This window comes from Callorhinus ursinus, unplaced genomic scaffold, assembly GCF_003265705.2.
Source record: "Callorhinus ursinus isolate GAN/ISIS: 27379988/994484 unplaced genomic scaffold, GSC_fseal_2.0 scaffold5, whole genome shotgun sequence".
In the NCBI taxonomy this organism is placed as follows: domain Eukaryota; kingdom Metazoa; phylum Chordata; class Mammalia; order Carnivora; family Otariidae; genus Callorhinus; species Callorhinus ursinus.
This window is the reverse complement of record NW_027397067.1, coordinates 12355551-12373336: the sequence shown is the minus strand read 5'-3', so window position 1 is coordinate 12373336 and position 17786 is coordinate 12355551. Positions and strand designations below refer to the sequence as shown.

Genomic DNA, 17786 nt, shown 5'->3' with positions numbered 1-17786 from the left:
TGTTTTCTTAAAGGCAGTGCCTTGATAGTTGCATTTACTGGGCAGTCGGGGTCCATGTTGCTTTTTCATGGCCTGTCCTAGCTTGGCCTTGCATGTGGTCTTTTTCTAGGTTCCGGTTTCTATTACAGGCAGAGGACTTCATTAGCTCCCTCTAGCGGTCAGCTTTATAATCTTGAATTCTAGTTAGAACAGACTCAGCCGGTAGAAAAAGCAAATCGGTGACTATTCTCGGGATGATTTGCCTTCACATTTTAATATGGATGCTAAAATGACATCGTGATTGAATTTTAGCTCTGTCCTTTTGGATTAGAACCGATTTTTAAACGAGGCAGTGTTTTAACGTGGTAAGTAATTATAACTTGATTAAAAGCTATAGTGATGAAGATAGCATTCTGGGCAGAAGGTTTACCTAGCTACTGTTTTACTAAGAACCTCAGTGGGCATTTGATTTTAACCAGGGAATTGAATTTGGCTTCTTGCAAGTGTTTTATCAGTGGTGTAGGAGCAAGTGCATATTCTAGATAAACTTGAAAGCTACAAAGCTTTATGAAGCCAGGAGTGAGGGAGTCCTCCAGAGCATTGTTTGTCATTCCTTCACAGATAAAATTTTATCTCCGGTGCAGGAAATGGCCTTCTTTTAGAGCTCTACGTCAACATTCATTATAGTACCATGACTTTCAGAAGATGCAGCATTACAGGGTCTTAGCTCTGTATATCCTTAGAGAGCTGAAATAATTTACCAGAATTTGAGGCCGGCTTCGTCTTATTTTTGATGGAAATACCAGGTGACACAGTATGTGATTTTGCAGGTACTGATACCTGGAATGAGTGCTGGTGTTTGTGCCTAGACCTGAAGTTTTGTCCTCTCGAGAACCAGAGGGGCTGGCATTTAAGGAAAAGCAACTAAATCAATGTGCAATCTGCCATTGTCCTAAGATGTGCTTCTGATTAGCACTAAAGCAGAACTCAAGAGGCCACGACCCACTGAGCGGTTGCCTCTGTTGAGAAATAAGAAGCAAGGAACTCCTACAGAGGACCTGGATTAAAGAAGTGGTCTGTGTGTGCCTATTTGGGATACTTTTGTTGCATGTGGTACCATAGAGATGTAACAGATAACAATTAAGGAGAAGTTGGTCTATCTTTGTGGTTCTCACTAGAAATGCATTAATAACGAGGCTACCTGTCTGTTGTTTACCCAGCTCCATCTGATCCACTGGAACTCCACCCTGTTTGGCAGTATTGATGAGGCCGTGGGGAAGCCACATGGCATTGCCATCATTGCTTTGTTTGTTCAGGTAAATCGTCCCCTGCTGTGACTGTTGTATTGTTCAGGGATGCTTATTTCTGATTCCTTTGCAGAATATTTTGTGTGCTCTCTCAATTTTATTACTTTCTAAACTCCTGTGCAGAGAACACATGTAATTTGAAAAGAGAACACTTGATTTTTCTGGCTCGTGAGAGGGCAGCCATATTCATTGGTAGAAAATGGTTCAGTTAGTCAGTAGACCTTTTCTTCCAACTGGCCTTCAGGGTCTTTGGAGAAATGATGTCGACGATGTCTCCTGAAGGCAAAGTTCATTTTATTAATGAAAAAGGATTTTAGAAAATGTTTTTGGACCCTGGCTTGCTGTGAAATCGAAGAAAAATCAATAATGTAATCATGTAGTAGATTCTTTTAGTTCTTTGTTATTAATAATTTTCAGTCCAAGATGATTTGAAGTGCCAGATAGAAAAACACTGATGAAATAAGACTGGCGAAGATCTTGGTGGATACAGTCAATATAAAGTTTAGATTTGAGCTTGTGGTGGGCACAGGATGTTAATTAAATTAATTTCAGACTCCATACTTCCAAAAGTAAAAATTTAATCTAGTTCTCCCCCGTGGATCTTTTTAACTTCGTCTCGTCATCTGTTGGATGTCCTAAAAGATTAAGAGGTAGAAGAGACCCTGCTCTCTCCTTCCCCATCCTACAAGAGAGAAACCAAGGGCCAGAGAGGTCAGTCACTGGTCACAGACACACACAGATTTGGTGTCACCGTCAAGACCAGAAACCATTGCTGTAACTGCAGTTCTGCGTGGTTCCAGGCTGCCTCTTGGAGAATGTGGTACTAGAGCGTCATACTAGCCCAGTGATCGTTAGTAACTTAATTTTCCGAAGAGAGCGGGGCCTTCACAAACCTGCCTTTTTTGTGTCGTATATATTTCAATAGTATTATTAAGCACAACAGTTTTCCATTATAAATTTCTCTCTCAGGTATTTGTTGATGTTTGGAAGCAACCATCTGGCTTTAGCCTTTTAATATTTTAAAAATCAGTATCTTGAAAGTATGACACAGGTCATAGAATTTAAAAGCAAATTCTTCTAGTTTTAAATGAACCTTCTTACTGTTTACTTCATGGGTTTTTTTGTTTTTTGTTTTGTTTTTTTGTTTTTTGTTTTTTTACAGGCAGGGCCCTGTATTTCTTCTATTTTATAACTGCATTGTAGAAGTAGAATAAAATTACGGTATCAAGGTGTTGGTAAAAATGTTTTGATAATCTTGAATGTACTAAAGTAGTAACTAGTGAAGTCCATTTTTGTAACCTGAAAAAGTTAATAAAGCACCCAAATTTGAGAAGTTGAGGCAATAGAAGTAGAAGGCAGTTGTCTTATTAAAAAATAATGAAATAAAATAATACAAATACCTGAGCAGTCATTTCTAGAAGGGAAGTAGGCATGTTTGTTTCATCTCTGGAGTTGGTATTCAACAAATATTTGTGAATGGAGTTAAATATGAGAATATTTTCACTTCCTGATCCTTAGCATAGGACAGGTGGCGTGGACTAATAGAGCACTAGGCTGTAAGGCAGGACTCTGGGAACCAGCATCAGTATTCCAGGAAGAAGCTCATTGTTGTAGGCCTGGGGAAGCTTGCGAGCATGCGCACTGGTTCTGACTCGCCCTGAGTTTGCTGTGAGGAGAGATTCGGGTTATCTAGGAGAGAGTAAAGTTACAGAAAGACTGCAAGCAGAATTTCGTGAAGGAAAGAAGGACTGATGGGGAGTGTCCACCGAAGCAGAGAGGAGAGGGACTGAAGTCCATCTCGGGCTCTCACACTTTGGCAGGAGGAGTGGGAAAATGGGAGGGGGTCAGCACAGGCAGTGAGCATAGGTTTCCCTTTCAAGCAGCGTGGCTCAAGAAAAGAAAGACAGATGGGGTAATAACTCGTGCTGATGTGTAGGAATGTTCTCTTTGTTTCATTTCAAGATCTGCGATCTGCCTGTATTTTTATTCTGAGCAAAAAGCCACTAGTGCAGATGCAGAGTTTAAAAATACTGGCAAAAAAAGAGGTACTTGATGTATAAGAAGAGGAGACAAGAGGACGCAGGATGGAGAGCTTTTGTGGATAGACTAACCTCGGAGACCAGGGGGCACCCACCCTTTCTCCAAAACAGAGGGTCAGGAAGAAAGAGTGGGTAGAAATGGGATGGAGTTAAAGGTGAAGAAGGGCAGGAAGTTAGAGGAGCTCATGCCTGATGACCTTCATTATCTCTGAGACATACCAAGCAGAATTATTTCTAGAGCAAGGGAAGCATGGGTGTGGGATTGGGTTTTGAAATAGCCCGGGAGGGGAATGATAATAGACTTGACAGTCAGTGTGGGAGACCCACTTATGACTGAACATCATAGATGGTGTGGGACAAGATCTTGTGGATTGTTCTCTATTCAAGTAGAAGAGTGGGAAGTTCTCACAAATTGTTGCATTGATCTCTTTGCAGAGCAGATGATTTAGGGGGACACAGGGATTAGAGAACTGAGGATGGTTGGAGAGGTATCGTTCAGTAGGTAGGAAGGGAAGGAGACAAAGCTAAGAGGCTCCTGGGAGCCGTGGCTCCTCAGATCAGTGAATGGGGAGAGAGAGAAGAGAGGGTAAGAGCTGCATGGATGAGGGGGCGCCTGGGTGGCTCAGTCGTTAAGCGTCTGCCTTCGGCTCAGGTCATGATCCCGGGGTGTTGGGATCCAGCCCTGCATTGGGCTCCCTGCTCTGCGGGAAGCCTGCTTCTCCCTCTCCCACTACCCCCTGCTTGTGTTCCCTCTCTTGCTGTGTCTCTCTCTGTCAAGTAAAAAATGAAATCTTAAAAAAAAAAAAAAAAGCTGCATGGATGAGAAGCTGTGGTCAGGGGGAATGGTCTTCGGAGCTGAAGTTTTCGGAGTGAAAACAAATTCAGGGAATGTTCTCAGGATGGGTGCTGAGGTGGAAGGGGGCTGATAGCCATGGGCTGAGGGGTGAAGATGCATTCCAGGGAGTTGAAGTCCTCCGTAGTGGCGGGCAGGAGGTGATGATGATGATGGGGGAGTGACCAGTGGGTCGTTTTTTTAAAAAACTTGGCGACAGTTGAACTTCACCACAAGTAGAGCATGGCAGTATCTGAGGAGGATGGTCCACTCTGAGGAGGATGGTCCACTCTGAGGAGGACGGCCTTGTGCCTGTGGGTCAGAGTATGCATCGGAGGGTACCCGCAGGGCACTGACCACAGCTTTCAGCCCTGTCTCTGGGGGAGACTGCACAGCGTCCACTTGGAAGGCCTGGGAGAGCTGGGCCTTGAGCAGCCCTGAGGGGTTCACACAGACAAGCAGGCGGTGGCACCCTGTTGCAGAGGGCACAGCGAAAATGAGGTGAGGTTAGAGTGAGAAGTGGAAAAGCACAGGGCCAGGGCTGGGGAGGGCTGACAGGTTGCCTTTTGGATGGTGAGAGGTAAGGAGGTAATGGGTCTCGTGGTTCTTGGCACCAGGCTGTGTTGTCACCTGGACTGCTCTAGGATTTGGGGGACTCGGCTGTGCAGAGTAGCGTCTGTACTTGCTGTTTGGTGGTTATCACCTCTTCCTACAGAAATCTGGCAAAGAAGGAAAGGGGAGAGATGGAGTAATAGCCGGAGTTTGTTGCAGATCTAAAACTCTTGCCCATAAAGTATGGAATCTTTATGGAAGGAGGAACCTGTGAGAGTTAAGTGCTAATATATGTAAAAACTGTGTTTGATGCTGTTTGGCTTTCTGAGTAAGGATAATAATGGGCGATACTAATTGAATGAGGCTGGTTCATGTCCTCTTCTGAGGTCTTTGCTGTGGTCTTCTCTTCAACCCTATCACTTTTATCCGCCCTCCCCGACCGTCCCCTACTGGATAGACGAGGCAGCTGAAGGACAGGGAGGTTAAGTAAACTTGCTTACGGCTAAAAACAGGACCAGAAGCTGGCCTCCAGCATAAGCGGCCTTGCTCCTGAACCACTACAGTATGTGGCCTTACAGCATTCAGATAAGGACTCTTGAAAGAGTTGCAATCTGACGGGAGATGCGTGAAAGGAAAACAACCAACGGAGGCGTAGTCCTCCGAATGCTACGTCACGGTTAACCAGTACAGCGAAGGGAGGTCGGGTGCCCCGAAGATCGGGCCCGGGCTTCTGCACTATGCGTGCGCTTGCCTGAAGTATTATTTTCTTAACTTTAGAGAATTCATTTTGCATCTTTAAAGCCTGTCTGAGGAATGGCAGACACTTGGGAAATAGTTGAAGTCTTGACTCTTTTGAACCGATTGGCCTATCTTAGATTATGTAAATGTCTTGTCTCTTTTCTTTGCTTTCTGATGCCCTTTCACCTGGCATATTTCACACGTGGTACATATGACGAGAAACAGGGAACGTGGACATGTTGACAGCTTTTCGAGCTCCTGTAGGTCATCCTGCACAAATTTGTGCAGAAGAGAAAAAGCAAATGATAACGTTCTTTATCTCAGATTTTAAATTACCTCCTGTCGTTACTGTCCTCCATTATCATGGACCACTGAAACCCGGTTGAAAAGTGGAAATCAGATGGTGTTTATAATTTTTAAAGTTAAAGTCAAGAATACTTAATGTCAAATTTCTTTTGAAACCTCACATTCTTTAGAGCATTTTTTACACTAAAAATGTGTAATGATATATAGTATTTTAAAGTAGAAATCTGTGAACAGCATATTCTGATGTATTTAAGAATAAAATGGTGATTGTACAATTATGTCCAATCTTTTTTAAAAAGGTTTTATTTATTTATTTGAGAGAGAGTGAGCATGAGCGGGGGCGGTGGGGAGAGGGGCAGTGGGAGAGGGAAAAGCAGGCTCCCCGCTGAGCAGGGAGCCCGATGCAGCAGGGTTCGATCCCGGGACCCTGGGATCATGACCCGAGCCTAAGGCAGACACTTAACTGACTGAGCCACCCAGGCGTCCCCAGCATAGGTACAATCTTATAACAATGATCTAGAATGCCAGAGGCGAAAATGAAAGGGTTTGGAATGTAATGAGCAATTTTAATTCAGAAATATTCTTGAAATGTTTGTATTTCAGTATTCTATCATTTGATATACAGTTGGCCCTTGAACAAACATGACTTTGGACTACATGGGTCCACTTATACATGGATTTTTTTACAGTACTGTAAATGTATTTTCTCCTTCTTATGATTTTCCTAATAACATTTTCTTTTCTCTAGCTGACTTTATTGTGAGAATAGAGCATATGATGCATGTCACATTCAAAATACATGTTAATTGACTATTGTTATCAGTAAAGCTTCTGGTCAACAGTAGGCTATTAGTAGTTTAGTTTTGGGGGGAGTCAAACATTATACGCGATTTTCAATGGCACAGGGGTCAGTGTTCAGGGGTCGACTGCAGATAGCACAGTGGGTGATAATCTGTACACAGCAAGATGAATTTAGAATGAATTCTTTGAAATGTCTAAGAGCTAAGTTTTTTTTTTTTTTTTTAAGATTTTATTTATTTGACCGAGACACAGTGAGGCAGGGAACACAAGCAGGGGGAGTGGGAGAGGGAGAAGCAGGCTTCCCGCCAAGCAAGGAGCCCAGTGCGGGGCTCGACCCTAGGACCCTGGGATCACGACCTGAGCCGAAGGCAGACACTTAACCGACTGAGCCACCCAGGTGCCCCAAGAACTAATACTTCTATACTAGCCTCTCTTACAACTTTAATTGCTCTATGTAGATGTTGACCTGGTTATTATTGAAAAGGTATTTTACTTATTCCCTGAGAAGGAAATTCAGGTAGACTTGCGCTTCACTTTCTGTTAGTTCTTTTGGAGGAAAGCAAAGTATTTAAAGATGGTTGTGGTATGTATGGTTTATGCTTTGTGTATTACAGATAGGAAAAGAGCACGTAGGCTTGAAGGCTGTGACTGAAATCCTCCAGGATATCCAGTACAAGGTAAGTTTTTATTTAAAAGAAAATAAAAGTACTGGTTATGAAAGCAGACCCCAAGACCGCTCTCAGATTTGATGATTCGCTCCAAGGACTCACAGAGTAGCTGTTATTCTCATGGTTGTGGTTTATGACAGAGGAAGGCTACAGATCAAAAACGAGGACAATGCAAAGGTTCGTGGGGCCAAGTCCAGGAGAAACCAGGCATAAGCTTCCAGCTGCGCCCTCCCAGTGGAATCACATGGGAATGAACCTAAATCTTTCGGCAGTGATGTGCCACAGCGTGTGTGAAGTGTGACCAACCAGGGAAGCCTAGCTGACCCTTTGTGTATAGGGATTTTATGAGGGGTCAGTTATGTGAGCATGCAGTATCTGTGTAACTGACCTCCGCTACCCTGCCTCCATCCTTTCCAGCCCCAGCCAAACCAAGCCTTCATCACAAATCACATTGTCGGGGTAAACTGCTGCGGTCCACCTGGTACAGCGTGGCCCAAGGCCTCAGGCATACAAAACCACTCTTATCAGGCAGACTATCCCAAGACCTCAGAGCCCATCAAAGCCAGTCCTCAAGACAGGCAGCTTTTTTTTTTAAAGATTTTATTTATTTATTTGACAGAGAGAGACAGCGAGAGCAGGAACACAAGCAGGGGGAGTGGGAGAGGGAGAAGCAGGCTTCCTGCGGAGCAGGGAGCCCGATGTGGGACTCGATCCCAGGACCCTGGGACCATGACCCGAGCCGAAGGCAGACGCCTAAGGACTGAGCCACCCAGGCGCCCAAGATAGGCAGCTTTTTGAGCAACCCAGGCCTGCTGAGTTAACCCTTTCCGCCCATTGGTTGTAGGAAGGTTGGGTAAATGACACAAAAATTATGGCGACTATACTTCAAAGCATTTATGTTAAAAAAAAGAAGAAAGGCAAGTACACATAAGCTGTAAGATCACATATCTCAGAGAAGGTGATTTAGTTTGATACGACTCTGTAGTGCTTCAGCCCCCCTTTGCTGGGAAGCCAAGTTCTGTCATAACCAGTACCTTTTACGCTCGCGTTGAATCGATTGAATCTGAGTGGCCTTGGAGGGCAGTAGTTTAATCCTGGTGAATGGCTACTGCAGATACAGCATAGAGATTCAGAGACCCAAGGCCGATCCCAAAATCAATCTGAGAATGAAGTCTGATTAGCTCTAGGCCAGCGCAAACCCAGGGCATCTTGGACCAGGCAAAAACATCTACCGTAGATTTCCTGAGCAGGCTTAGAATGAATCCAGCTACTAAGGGAAGGCACAGACTAGTCAAAAAGCTGGTAGGAAGAGGGAAGGACACATTTTGACTGACATTTGTCCAATGGAAACGGGTTGAGAAATTTTCTTTTATTGCTTCAGCTCATACAACATCCGTCTTTGTGGAATACAGGGGGCTGGTGGGAAGCAGGTAAGCTGGATTCTTTATTGTGTCACATAGTTCCTAGAAGTAAGGAAGAGACTAAGAGGTTACACATTAACTTGCCCTGTTATGTCTGCATTGATAGAGTCATCTTACAAGAGACCTCCAACTGCTGGGACAGGTCTGTTTGCCTCTACGACCTGAGCAATTTAAGTGGCACTATTTAAAATAGTGATTGCAAATGTGACTGTTGAACAATGGCACAAATATTTTAGTGAAATTCTTTATTTTAATTTTATTGAAATTTAAATACAACTTTGATAAAAGTTGCTTAGAATTGAATTTTTTTTTAAAGATTTATTTATTTGAGAGAGAGCACAAGCTGGAGGGGAGAGGGAGAGAGAATCTCAAGCAGACTCAATGCTGAATGCAGAGCCTGTCTCAGGGCTCAATCTCAGGACCCTGAGACCATGACCTGAACCGAAACCAAGTCAGACGTTTAACCAACTGAGCCACCCAGGCGCCCATAGAATTGGAATATTTTCATTCAGGTGTTAGTTTTCCCTCTCTGTAGGAAGAGAGCATCTACAATAGATCCTAGAGACAAGTTACCAAATGCAAATGAAACAAAATGAGAATTGAGGAGGCAGGTTGTAATGCCGAGAAGGTTAGGAGCTGAGGTCAGAGTAGCAGGGGGAAGGTCATTTCAAAAGCATTCTCTGAACCAACCAGGGTACAGGCATTTTACACCAAAGCCCAACTCTCTGGTGTTGGATGTGCTAGGAGCAGGAAAAGTGGGACAGACAGACACTGGACAGACAGTTGTAAGTTTCACTCTGAAATTATAGGGGAAATTGAACTGTGGTCGCGAAGAAATAGCCATGGACTCAGAGCAGGAGTGCCTTGTTGGAATCAGCCGATGTGGCTCCGGTGAGAAGACAGAGTGAGACAGCGCCAGATGTGTGCAGTCTGGGGTGCCGTTTGGGAAAGATGTCAACCTGCGTTTTCAGTGCTAACAATTTTTTTATTCTAAAATTGAGGAGTCTTGGGGCGCCTGGGTGTCTCAGTTGGTTAAGTGGCTGCCTTCAGCTCAGGTCATGGTCCCAGGGTCCTGGGATCGAGCCCCGCATCGGGCTCCCTGCTCAGCGGGAAGCCTGCTTCTCCCTCTCCCACTCCCCCTGCTTGTGTTCCCTCTCTCACTGTGTCTCTCTCTGTCAAATAAATAAAATCTTAAAAAAAAATAAAAAATAATAAAATTTAGGAGTCTTATGATAACATATGGTGAATTCTTTTCTTTTTCAGGGGAAGTCCAAAACAATACCCTGCTTCAATCCTAACACTTTATTACCAGGTAGGTGTTAATCTTGCTCTCATCAGATGAATTTTAAGTGTGTGAATATGATTGCATTGTTTACCTCCCAATACGTATAGCTATATGTTATTAGTTAATAAAGTTTCTTTACAATTTATATTCTCTGTAGTAGGTAGCAGTTTCAGACTGCTCTACACATGGGAGTAAACCTTTTGAAATAATAAACATTTTGTCCCTTTTCCCATTATTCTCTGAAGAGTTTCCTTTGGATTTTCATTTGCAAAAATTGCTACCTCTGTGTAAAGCATGAGCATAATAACATAATTTTGATATACTTCTAGGATTGGTCAGTGAGGTTCTTACTAATCTCTAGAGTGAATCAAGTTTTGTATCTAATTTTATAAGGTAAACTCTTTGCAGGGCTACTATCATATAGATGTTATTCTAATTATTTAGGTATACCTACACAGGTAAGAATTGCGTATAAAATACTCAAAACATAGTTTGTAGCTAAAGGTTGTTTTGTACAAAATTTTGGTCTTCACATTCTTCTGCCTAAATTATATGCTGTTTCTTAGTGTTTTATTTATTTATTTTTAAAAGATTTTATTTATTTATTTGACAGAGAGAGACACACAGAGAGAGGGAACACAAGCAGGGGGAGTGGGAGAGGGAGAAGCAGGCTTCCTGCTGAACAGGGAGCCCGATGCGGGGCTTGATCCCAGGACCCTGGGATCACGACCTGAGCCAAAAAGGCAGATGCTTAATGACTGAGCCACGCAAGCGCCCCTGTTTTTTAGTGTTTTAAACAAAACCAAATAGGTTGATGCACTGTATGTATCATCTACGGCCTACATTTAATTGCTTTACAACAAACCAGATTTTGCCATGTGTTGAACATTTTTATCCACCATATTTGATCGAGAGTTCTTCTAATGCAGAACTAAAAGATTACATAGGAATGATTTGTTTTGTCCTGTCATAATAGGACTTCGTGTTTTGCTGTTGAGGGAGATGTATAGAGAGGGCTAAAACAGAATGTTTAAAAACACAGTCTTTGAAGTCAGACTGCTTGGTTTTGAATCTGGCTCTGCCAGTTATTAGCTGGGTGACCTTGGACAAATTATGTAACCCTCTGTGGTACAGTTTCCCCATCTGAAAAATGGGGCTAATAATAGTACCATAATAGTACCTGTCTCATTGGTTTGTTGTAAGGGTTAAATGGGTTCATGTGAAATGCTTAGAATAGTGCCTCACATTTAGTTGGCATTGGGTTAGGTGATGAATAAGTCAGGTAAATCCTTCAATAAAGTTAAAAACAACACAGATACACTTCTTCTAAAGTGACTAAACTGGATCTGTACATACACACATATATGTATATATCAAGTTTGGATAGCCATCTTTGGCTTATATAGTGATACATGGATAGAAATCACTATAAATACTAGGAAGAGGGCTCGTCATATTTTCCATTGGTTATTTTCTCCATGATGATTAGTTTAAGAATGCATGTGTGAGGCTGTAGTTTAAAAGGACTCATTCTGAAAAGTGTTGTTTATAGGCAGTTTGTAATTTTGAAAATTATTGTTGGCATCTTCGGAATTATTAATTAATTTACTGTTTTGTGACGTGGCCACCCGGTTGCACAGATCCTTTGCTGCGGGATTATTGGGTGTATGAAGGCTCTCTTACCATTCCACCTTGCAGCGAAGGTGTTACCTGGATATTATTCCGATACCCTTTAACTATATCTCAGCTGCAGGTGAGTACAGCACTTTAAATCTTTCGGAAGAAGTTCTGAGTTAAAGGTTAAATATTATTTCTGTAAAAGGGAAATGTCTGTTTTATGTTTTATCTTCCTTTAGATCAGTCACATCTTCGCAGATGAAAGTTAGATGTCTTGAACCAGTGAAAGCAATTGAAAGGTCAGGGATGAATAAAACCCAGCTATCGTTTATGATCTGTATTTTAAAAGTTAGTTTTTATAGAGTAAATACAAGTCACTGAAATAGTCAGACTTTTGATTAGTTAGTTTTTATAGAGTAAATACAAGTCACTGAAATAGTCAGACTTTTGATTAGTCTAGTTATTTCTTTGTGTGGGATTCCCCAGGACTGGAGAGGAGAAAGGTCTTAGAAGTGAAAATGTTGCTTATTTCTGTGAGTCATGTGGGCTTTGTAATACTTCTTCCTTCGCTTGCACAGGAAAAATTCTGTAAGCAGAAGGGTGAAGGAGGTTAAAAGAATGCTCTGGGAAGAGCCAGATTGTTCTCTAGCTCCACTTCTGGTCACCTGCTTCTCACCTTGGGCTTTGCATAGGTGCTCTAAATGCTGATTCACAGTGGGTGGGGGCACTGAGTTGAACTGTCATGCTGGTGGAACATGAGGCAACATCATTATAATGTGTTTAAATAATGATTTTGATATTATTTCAAAAGAGGTGCTTTAAATATCTCCTGTCCTCCGGGGAGCTCAGGGATGTGTTCTAAAAGGCTGTATTTTTTCCTTCATGATCAACCTCAGAAGGCTTAGGCTGTACTCCAAACAAAATGAAGTTTCCTTTAGTGACTTTTTACAAATTTTTATTACATCTCCTATCACTTTCTAAGAACTTTAAGTGTATTAACTACTCAGTAAAGCCTTCCTTTGCTTGTCCTTAAATCTTCAAAATCCTTTCAACTTTTAACAGTTTCTTCTTTTTCTTTTTCTAAGGATTAATTTTAAAACTTCCCAATTTAGCTTCTCCATCCTTTTACAGACTTTGATCACACCACCTTTAGGCTTTTGTATTTTTAATATGACAGATCCCTTATTTATTCATTTATCCCTATGTTTTTATTTTTTTTATTTTTTTTATTTTTTTTTAAAGATTTTATTTATTTAATTGACAGAGAGAGAGACAGAGAGAGAGGGAACACAAGCAGGGGGAGTGGGAGAGGGAGAAGCAGGCTTCCCGCCGAGCAGGGAGCCCGATGCGGGGCTCGATCCCAGGACCCTGGGATCATGACCTGAGCCGAAGGCAGTTGCTTAACCAACTGAGCCACCCAGGCGCCCTCATTTATCCCTATGTTTTTAAAAGAAACTATTCCTGAATGCCAAGCAGACACACAAAGAATATAGAGATTAAAACACAGTCTTTACCCTCAAAATGTTTACCACAGAGTAGAAGAAGCAGACAATCATACAGACGGTTGTGTTGATTGTGAGAAGTAAGGTGCTCCAGACACACATAGGAAAGAAACCCAACCTGGCCTGGGTGGGACCGGGAGTAATTCCTGAAAAATGTTAGGAGTAAGTCTGGTAAAGGAGAGGAAAGAAATTAGAAATTTGAGTCTAATGTTAGGGATAGAAGTTTGGACTAATAATTATGGGTTTGGATTTTAACCACAAAGATGGTAGCTGCTATAACAAATAAACATCAACATTCCAGTGACCTCTCACAGAAGAGATTTATTCATTTATTTTTAAAGAGTTCTTTATTTATTTTAGAGAGAGAGAGAGAGCGCGAGCACAGGTGCGTGCACCTGCCAACTCAGGGGAGGGGCAGAGGGAGAGAGAGTCTTAAGCAGACTCCCTGCTGAGCTGGGAAGTGGATTCAGGATTCATGTCCAGGAAGGAGAAGAAATGGATTTGATGATGAGTTGAGCTCAAGTTGAGGAGGAGACAGGACAGTCGGCCTATTGCCAAACCTCAGTACAGCTGGAGGAGATGGCACCACGCAGGGAGCTAAGAAGGACTTAACTTAAGGACACCTGAGAGGGAGTGATGTCCTGGGGCCCAGGACGGGAGAGAGGATGGCCCACATGTGGAGGAGGGGAGGGAAGTTAATAGTGACAGATGCCTCAGAGAATTTAAGTAGGGTGGGTGCTGCCCGCCTGAGTGGCAAATAACCATGCCTTATAGAAATGGGCCCAGATGCCAGTGGGTGGGTTTGAGATCCCACCCGGTTCCGGGTGATTGTCACTGGTTTGGGTGCTTAACCACTGTCCCCTTTCAACTCCTGCCCTTTATGATATCACAGTTCCTTTGAGATCCTCTTTCTATATGAGACCTTGTCAGGAAAATCTCACTGGTACTAGAGAAGGTTTCTACCTTTTTGGCCTGTTTTGTGTTCTCAGTTGGAGGAGTTTGGTTTCTTTTGACAGAAACACAGAAAGAACGAGACCTTCAGAGGCTGATGTGGACATACAGATTTAGGGCTCATTGGCATAGGAGAAGGAGCCAAGGGACATGAACAAATGAGATGAAAGAAAAGAGTATGGGAAAAGAAGAGTGGAGAAGATGGGAGAAACAGTCTCTTGGAGGTTTTCCTGAGAAAATTTTTATAAGAGAACTCTTTTATAAGAGAACTTTCAAAGCTGGTAGGGTCCCATGGGACTTACTACTCTCCATTTGCCATCTGGTTACTCCAAGTCACTTCTGTCGCTGATACCACATTTCTGAAGCAGGGAAGAAGGTTTGGGATGAGCAGGTGGGTATGTGAAGGCCGTTGTTGGCTGGCCGATCCAGGTCAGACTGAGACCGCAGCTTCAGCTGTCCTAAGCTGGGGCGGGAGAGTTGTGATTGTTCTGGGAATGACGTATATCAAAGATCGAACATCCTCTGCATTTACTTTTCCTACATCTTGCTTTTAGGGACAGTGATACACATTTTCTCATTGTTGCAGCAAGTAGCACAACATCTTAGACGACTAAGTTTCAAAACAATGAAGCTTAATAAGCAATATGTTTTGCTGGGGACTCATTCATTGGCCTTTACATGTCCCTGATTCTATGAACACAAGCAAATTACTGATAAGGTAATATGTTGCTGTAGTCCCATCTTCCTTTACCCTTGTCATAGTCAGATGTTAGGATGTGGAATTTCTCCTTTGAGAATAAGGTGGATAATTTATTCATTAATTCATGCATTCGTTGATGAATTTGGTAATTTGGCATTTTCTATATTCCAGGAGCTGTAGTAAGCCCTGCAAGTGGAGGACCAATAAGACATGGTTCTGACCTCAAGGAATTCACCATCTGGGGGGAAAGGCAAATATGTTCACATTGAAAGAATAGTAATTTCATGTGAACAGTGCTTTGGTACGACATGAATATGCCTTAGCACATAGGACGGGTACCTAATAAGATTTAGCCATCTGGTAGACCTTCCCCAGGCCAGATAATGGGGTGTGGCGTGAGTGTTACTGGGCATTGCTGACTGGGGAAGAAGAGCCTGCATGGGCACAGAGGCCTTTGGAGATGCCCACTGTTAGTGTAAAGGGCCAGGGTCATGAGATGCAATTGGAGAGGAGATCACGGGCCTGACACTCACCAAAGAACCTTGATGTTGTGCTGTGGAGGCTTCCTGAAGGCAGCAAGGAATTCCTGGAACACTGTGAGAAAGAGAGAGAGACAAGACCAAGTCTGAATTTGAGAAACCTCTCTGTAGCTCCCGTACGAAGATGTCAATCTAGTTAAGATTGTGAAGTGGGATGAAAGGAGAGGAATGGCTTTAGAAATAATAAAGCAGTAGAGTCAGTAGAATTGGTGACTGACGACATAGGAAGGTTTTCAGGGAGGACGAAGCCGCATATTACTTCCTGGATTTTGGCTTGAGTGACTAATGAGTGTAATGTCGCTCTTCACCATGACAGGGGATAAAAATGGAAGGGCAGGCTTTATGCAGAGTATTATGAGTTTGTGGTTGTAAATGCTGAGAGTTTGAGGATGCCTTTGAGACATCCCAAGAAAGGGATATAATACATAGGTGATGGTTGAAGCCACATGTGGAGAAGAGGAGATCCTTTAGGGAGAGAAAAAGAAACAATGCAGAGCATGGGGAGGGGAGCTGATAAGGGTGTGCATTGGGATAGTTGTCCCCGTGGAATGACTCAAGGGGTGGGAAGAGTCAGGAGGTTGGTGGGATGTAATGTCTGGAAGCCAAGGGAGGTGTGAGTTTTAAGGAGGGAGGGAGTGGAGAGATGGAAAGTATCAGATTTCTGCACAAACATTAAGTGAAGGGTGGAAAAGTATTAATTGGATTGAGCCACAAGGAGAGGTCTCAGGCATGGAGATGAAATCGAAGAAGCTGAGTCTGCAGTCCCATTTGTTCAGCATTGCTCTATTTAGGGGTATTTTTCTAAAAATAGATCAAACCTTTTAGTGAAAAATAAAACTTTATCAGCACAATAAATTTCTGTTTATTGGAAGTTAGCTGAGATTAACCTTGTTGAGCCACAAAAGAGAACATTCTTTTTTTTTTTTAATTTTTTATTGTTATGTTAATCACCATATATTACATCATTAGCTCTTGATGCAGTGTTCCATGATTCATTGTTTGTTCATAACACCCAGTGCTCCATGCAGAACGTGCCCTCCTCAATACCCATCACCAGGCTAACCCATCCCCCCACCCCAAAAGAGAACATTCTTAAATTCCTCTTGGAATTCCATTAAGAATTCCCTTGCCAGCATGTTAATGCGTGGGAATGGTACTGTTGAACCATACTGTGAATGTTAACTGATGTTCTGTAAATGTGAGCAGTAAAGTTTTACTCCCCTGTTGACTAGCACATTATGCCAAAATTCAGAGACAAATCACTGTGCCTGCCTTTGTGTCTGGCTGGCTTCAAAGGGAACCTTGCTTTCTATTATCCCGTTGAGTAAGGCCAGTGACAGACTCTAATAACCCTCACCCACCAAGTCATTTCCTCAATTGTTGGGAAAAGCCATATCTTCCTAATTGGGAGCCAAAGCCAGAGGAATGTGTTTTGGAAAGAATAACATCAACTGCTCTTGAAAATAGATGACTTTCCAATTAGCTGCATCTTTTTAAGAAAAAAGATTAGGTACTATTAGCACAAAGCTCCATTACAGCATCTGTTCAGAGGACATCGGTGTTAAAATGCGCTCGTGTGCGCGCGTGTGCGCGCGCACACACACACACCCACACACACACACATTAAAATGCATTTTAGGTTGATTTTGGGGAAAAAAATTGTAATTTTTGGAGAATGTAAATTAGTCTGTTCTTGACTCAAATATTTCACTGTTGCTGCTCATATAACTTCAGAGAAAGCAGAGCAAAAATAGAAAGGGTCCAGAGAGGGCAGGAAAAATGAGGACTAAAGGGAAAGATGGGATTCTAGAATTCAGACCAAGAAAAATTGAGATGTCTCCTATTATTGCCGTTAAAGAGGGAGAGAGATGGAGGGAGGGGTTATAAAATATTATTTGTATGTAAAATAACAAAAGGAACGGCCAGTAGTAGGTAGAGTCTTTGCATAGCTGAGTATTTTGAGAAATATAAAACTTTGTATTGAAGAAAAAATGTTTCCTTTTAGATCTTGGGGTTAATGTATGTAAATTAAGCTGCTGGGTATTATTATGGAAACAACTGGTCTCTTGAAATGTACCATCTGCCATAGGATAAGAATGTCTGCACTAGCCACATTAAAGAAAAGGCTCTAAAATCATCGTAGTTTTTAATGAAATGCACAGCATCTCAATTAAGGAGGAGTCATCTGTTGACGTGCAGTGTTGACAGTTAAGCCTATCATGGAACATTCACATCCTCCTGGGTATCAGAATTCTAGAGTAAGCAACTGGAAGCCTCTGCTCAACTGAATTTTTTCATCTTATGCTTGGTTAGCATACCATATGCTAGGGGAAAAAAACATGCAACTGGATGGATTTGAATATGTGTAATTTTATTTTGCTATGATCTATAACTGTTAAATTACTTTTCAATAAATAGTGGTCTAAGCATTAGGAAGCTGAAGGAAAAAATTTTTTCAGCTGAATTGTTATGTTTGGAGATGAGATTCCAAGAACAGAATAAAATACCAAATTTCATCAAATCTGTCAACAAATTATAAGACCCATCCT

The 17786-nt window shown here is 42.2% G+C and overlaps 1 protein-coding gene across 3 annotated transcripts in view; it reads left to right on the top strand.

The window, feature by feature from the left end:
• CA8 (carbonic anhydrase 8) overlaps positions 1 to 17786 on the top strand; it is a 94340-nt gene that overhangs the window by 43031 nt on the left and 33523 nt on the right. For 2 of the 3 annotated variants that reach the window (XM_025870628.2, XM_025870626.2), the window contains exons 4-7: positions 1200 to 1295; positions 7169 to 7231; positions 9907 to 9955; positions 11569 to 11681. In XM_025870628.2, the coding sequence (XP_025726413.1) occupies positions 1200 to 1295; positions 7169 to 7231; positions 9907 to 9955; positions 11569 to 11681 (321 nt within the window). The remainder of the gene's footprint in view (positions 1 to 1199; positions 1296 to 7168; positions 7232 to 9906; positions 9956 to 11568; positions 11682 to 17786) is intronic. The other variant, XM_073892797.1, reaches the window with a different exon arrangement.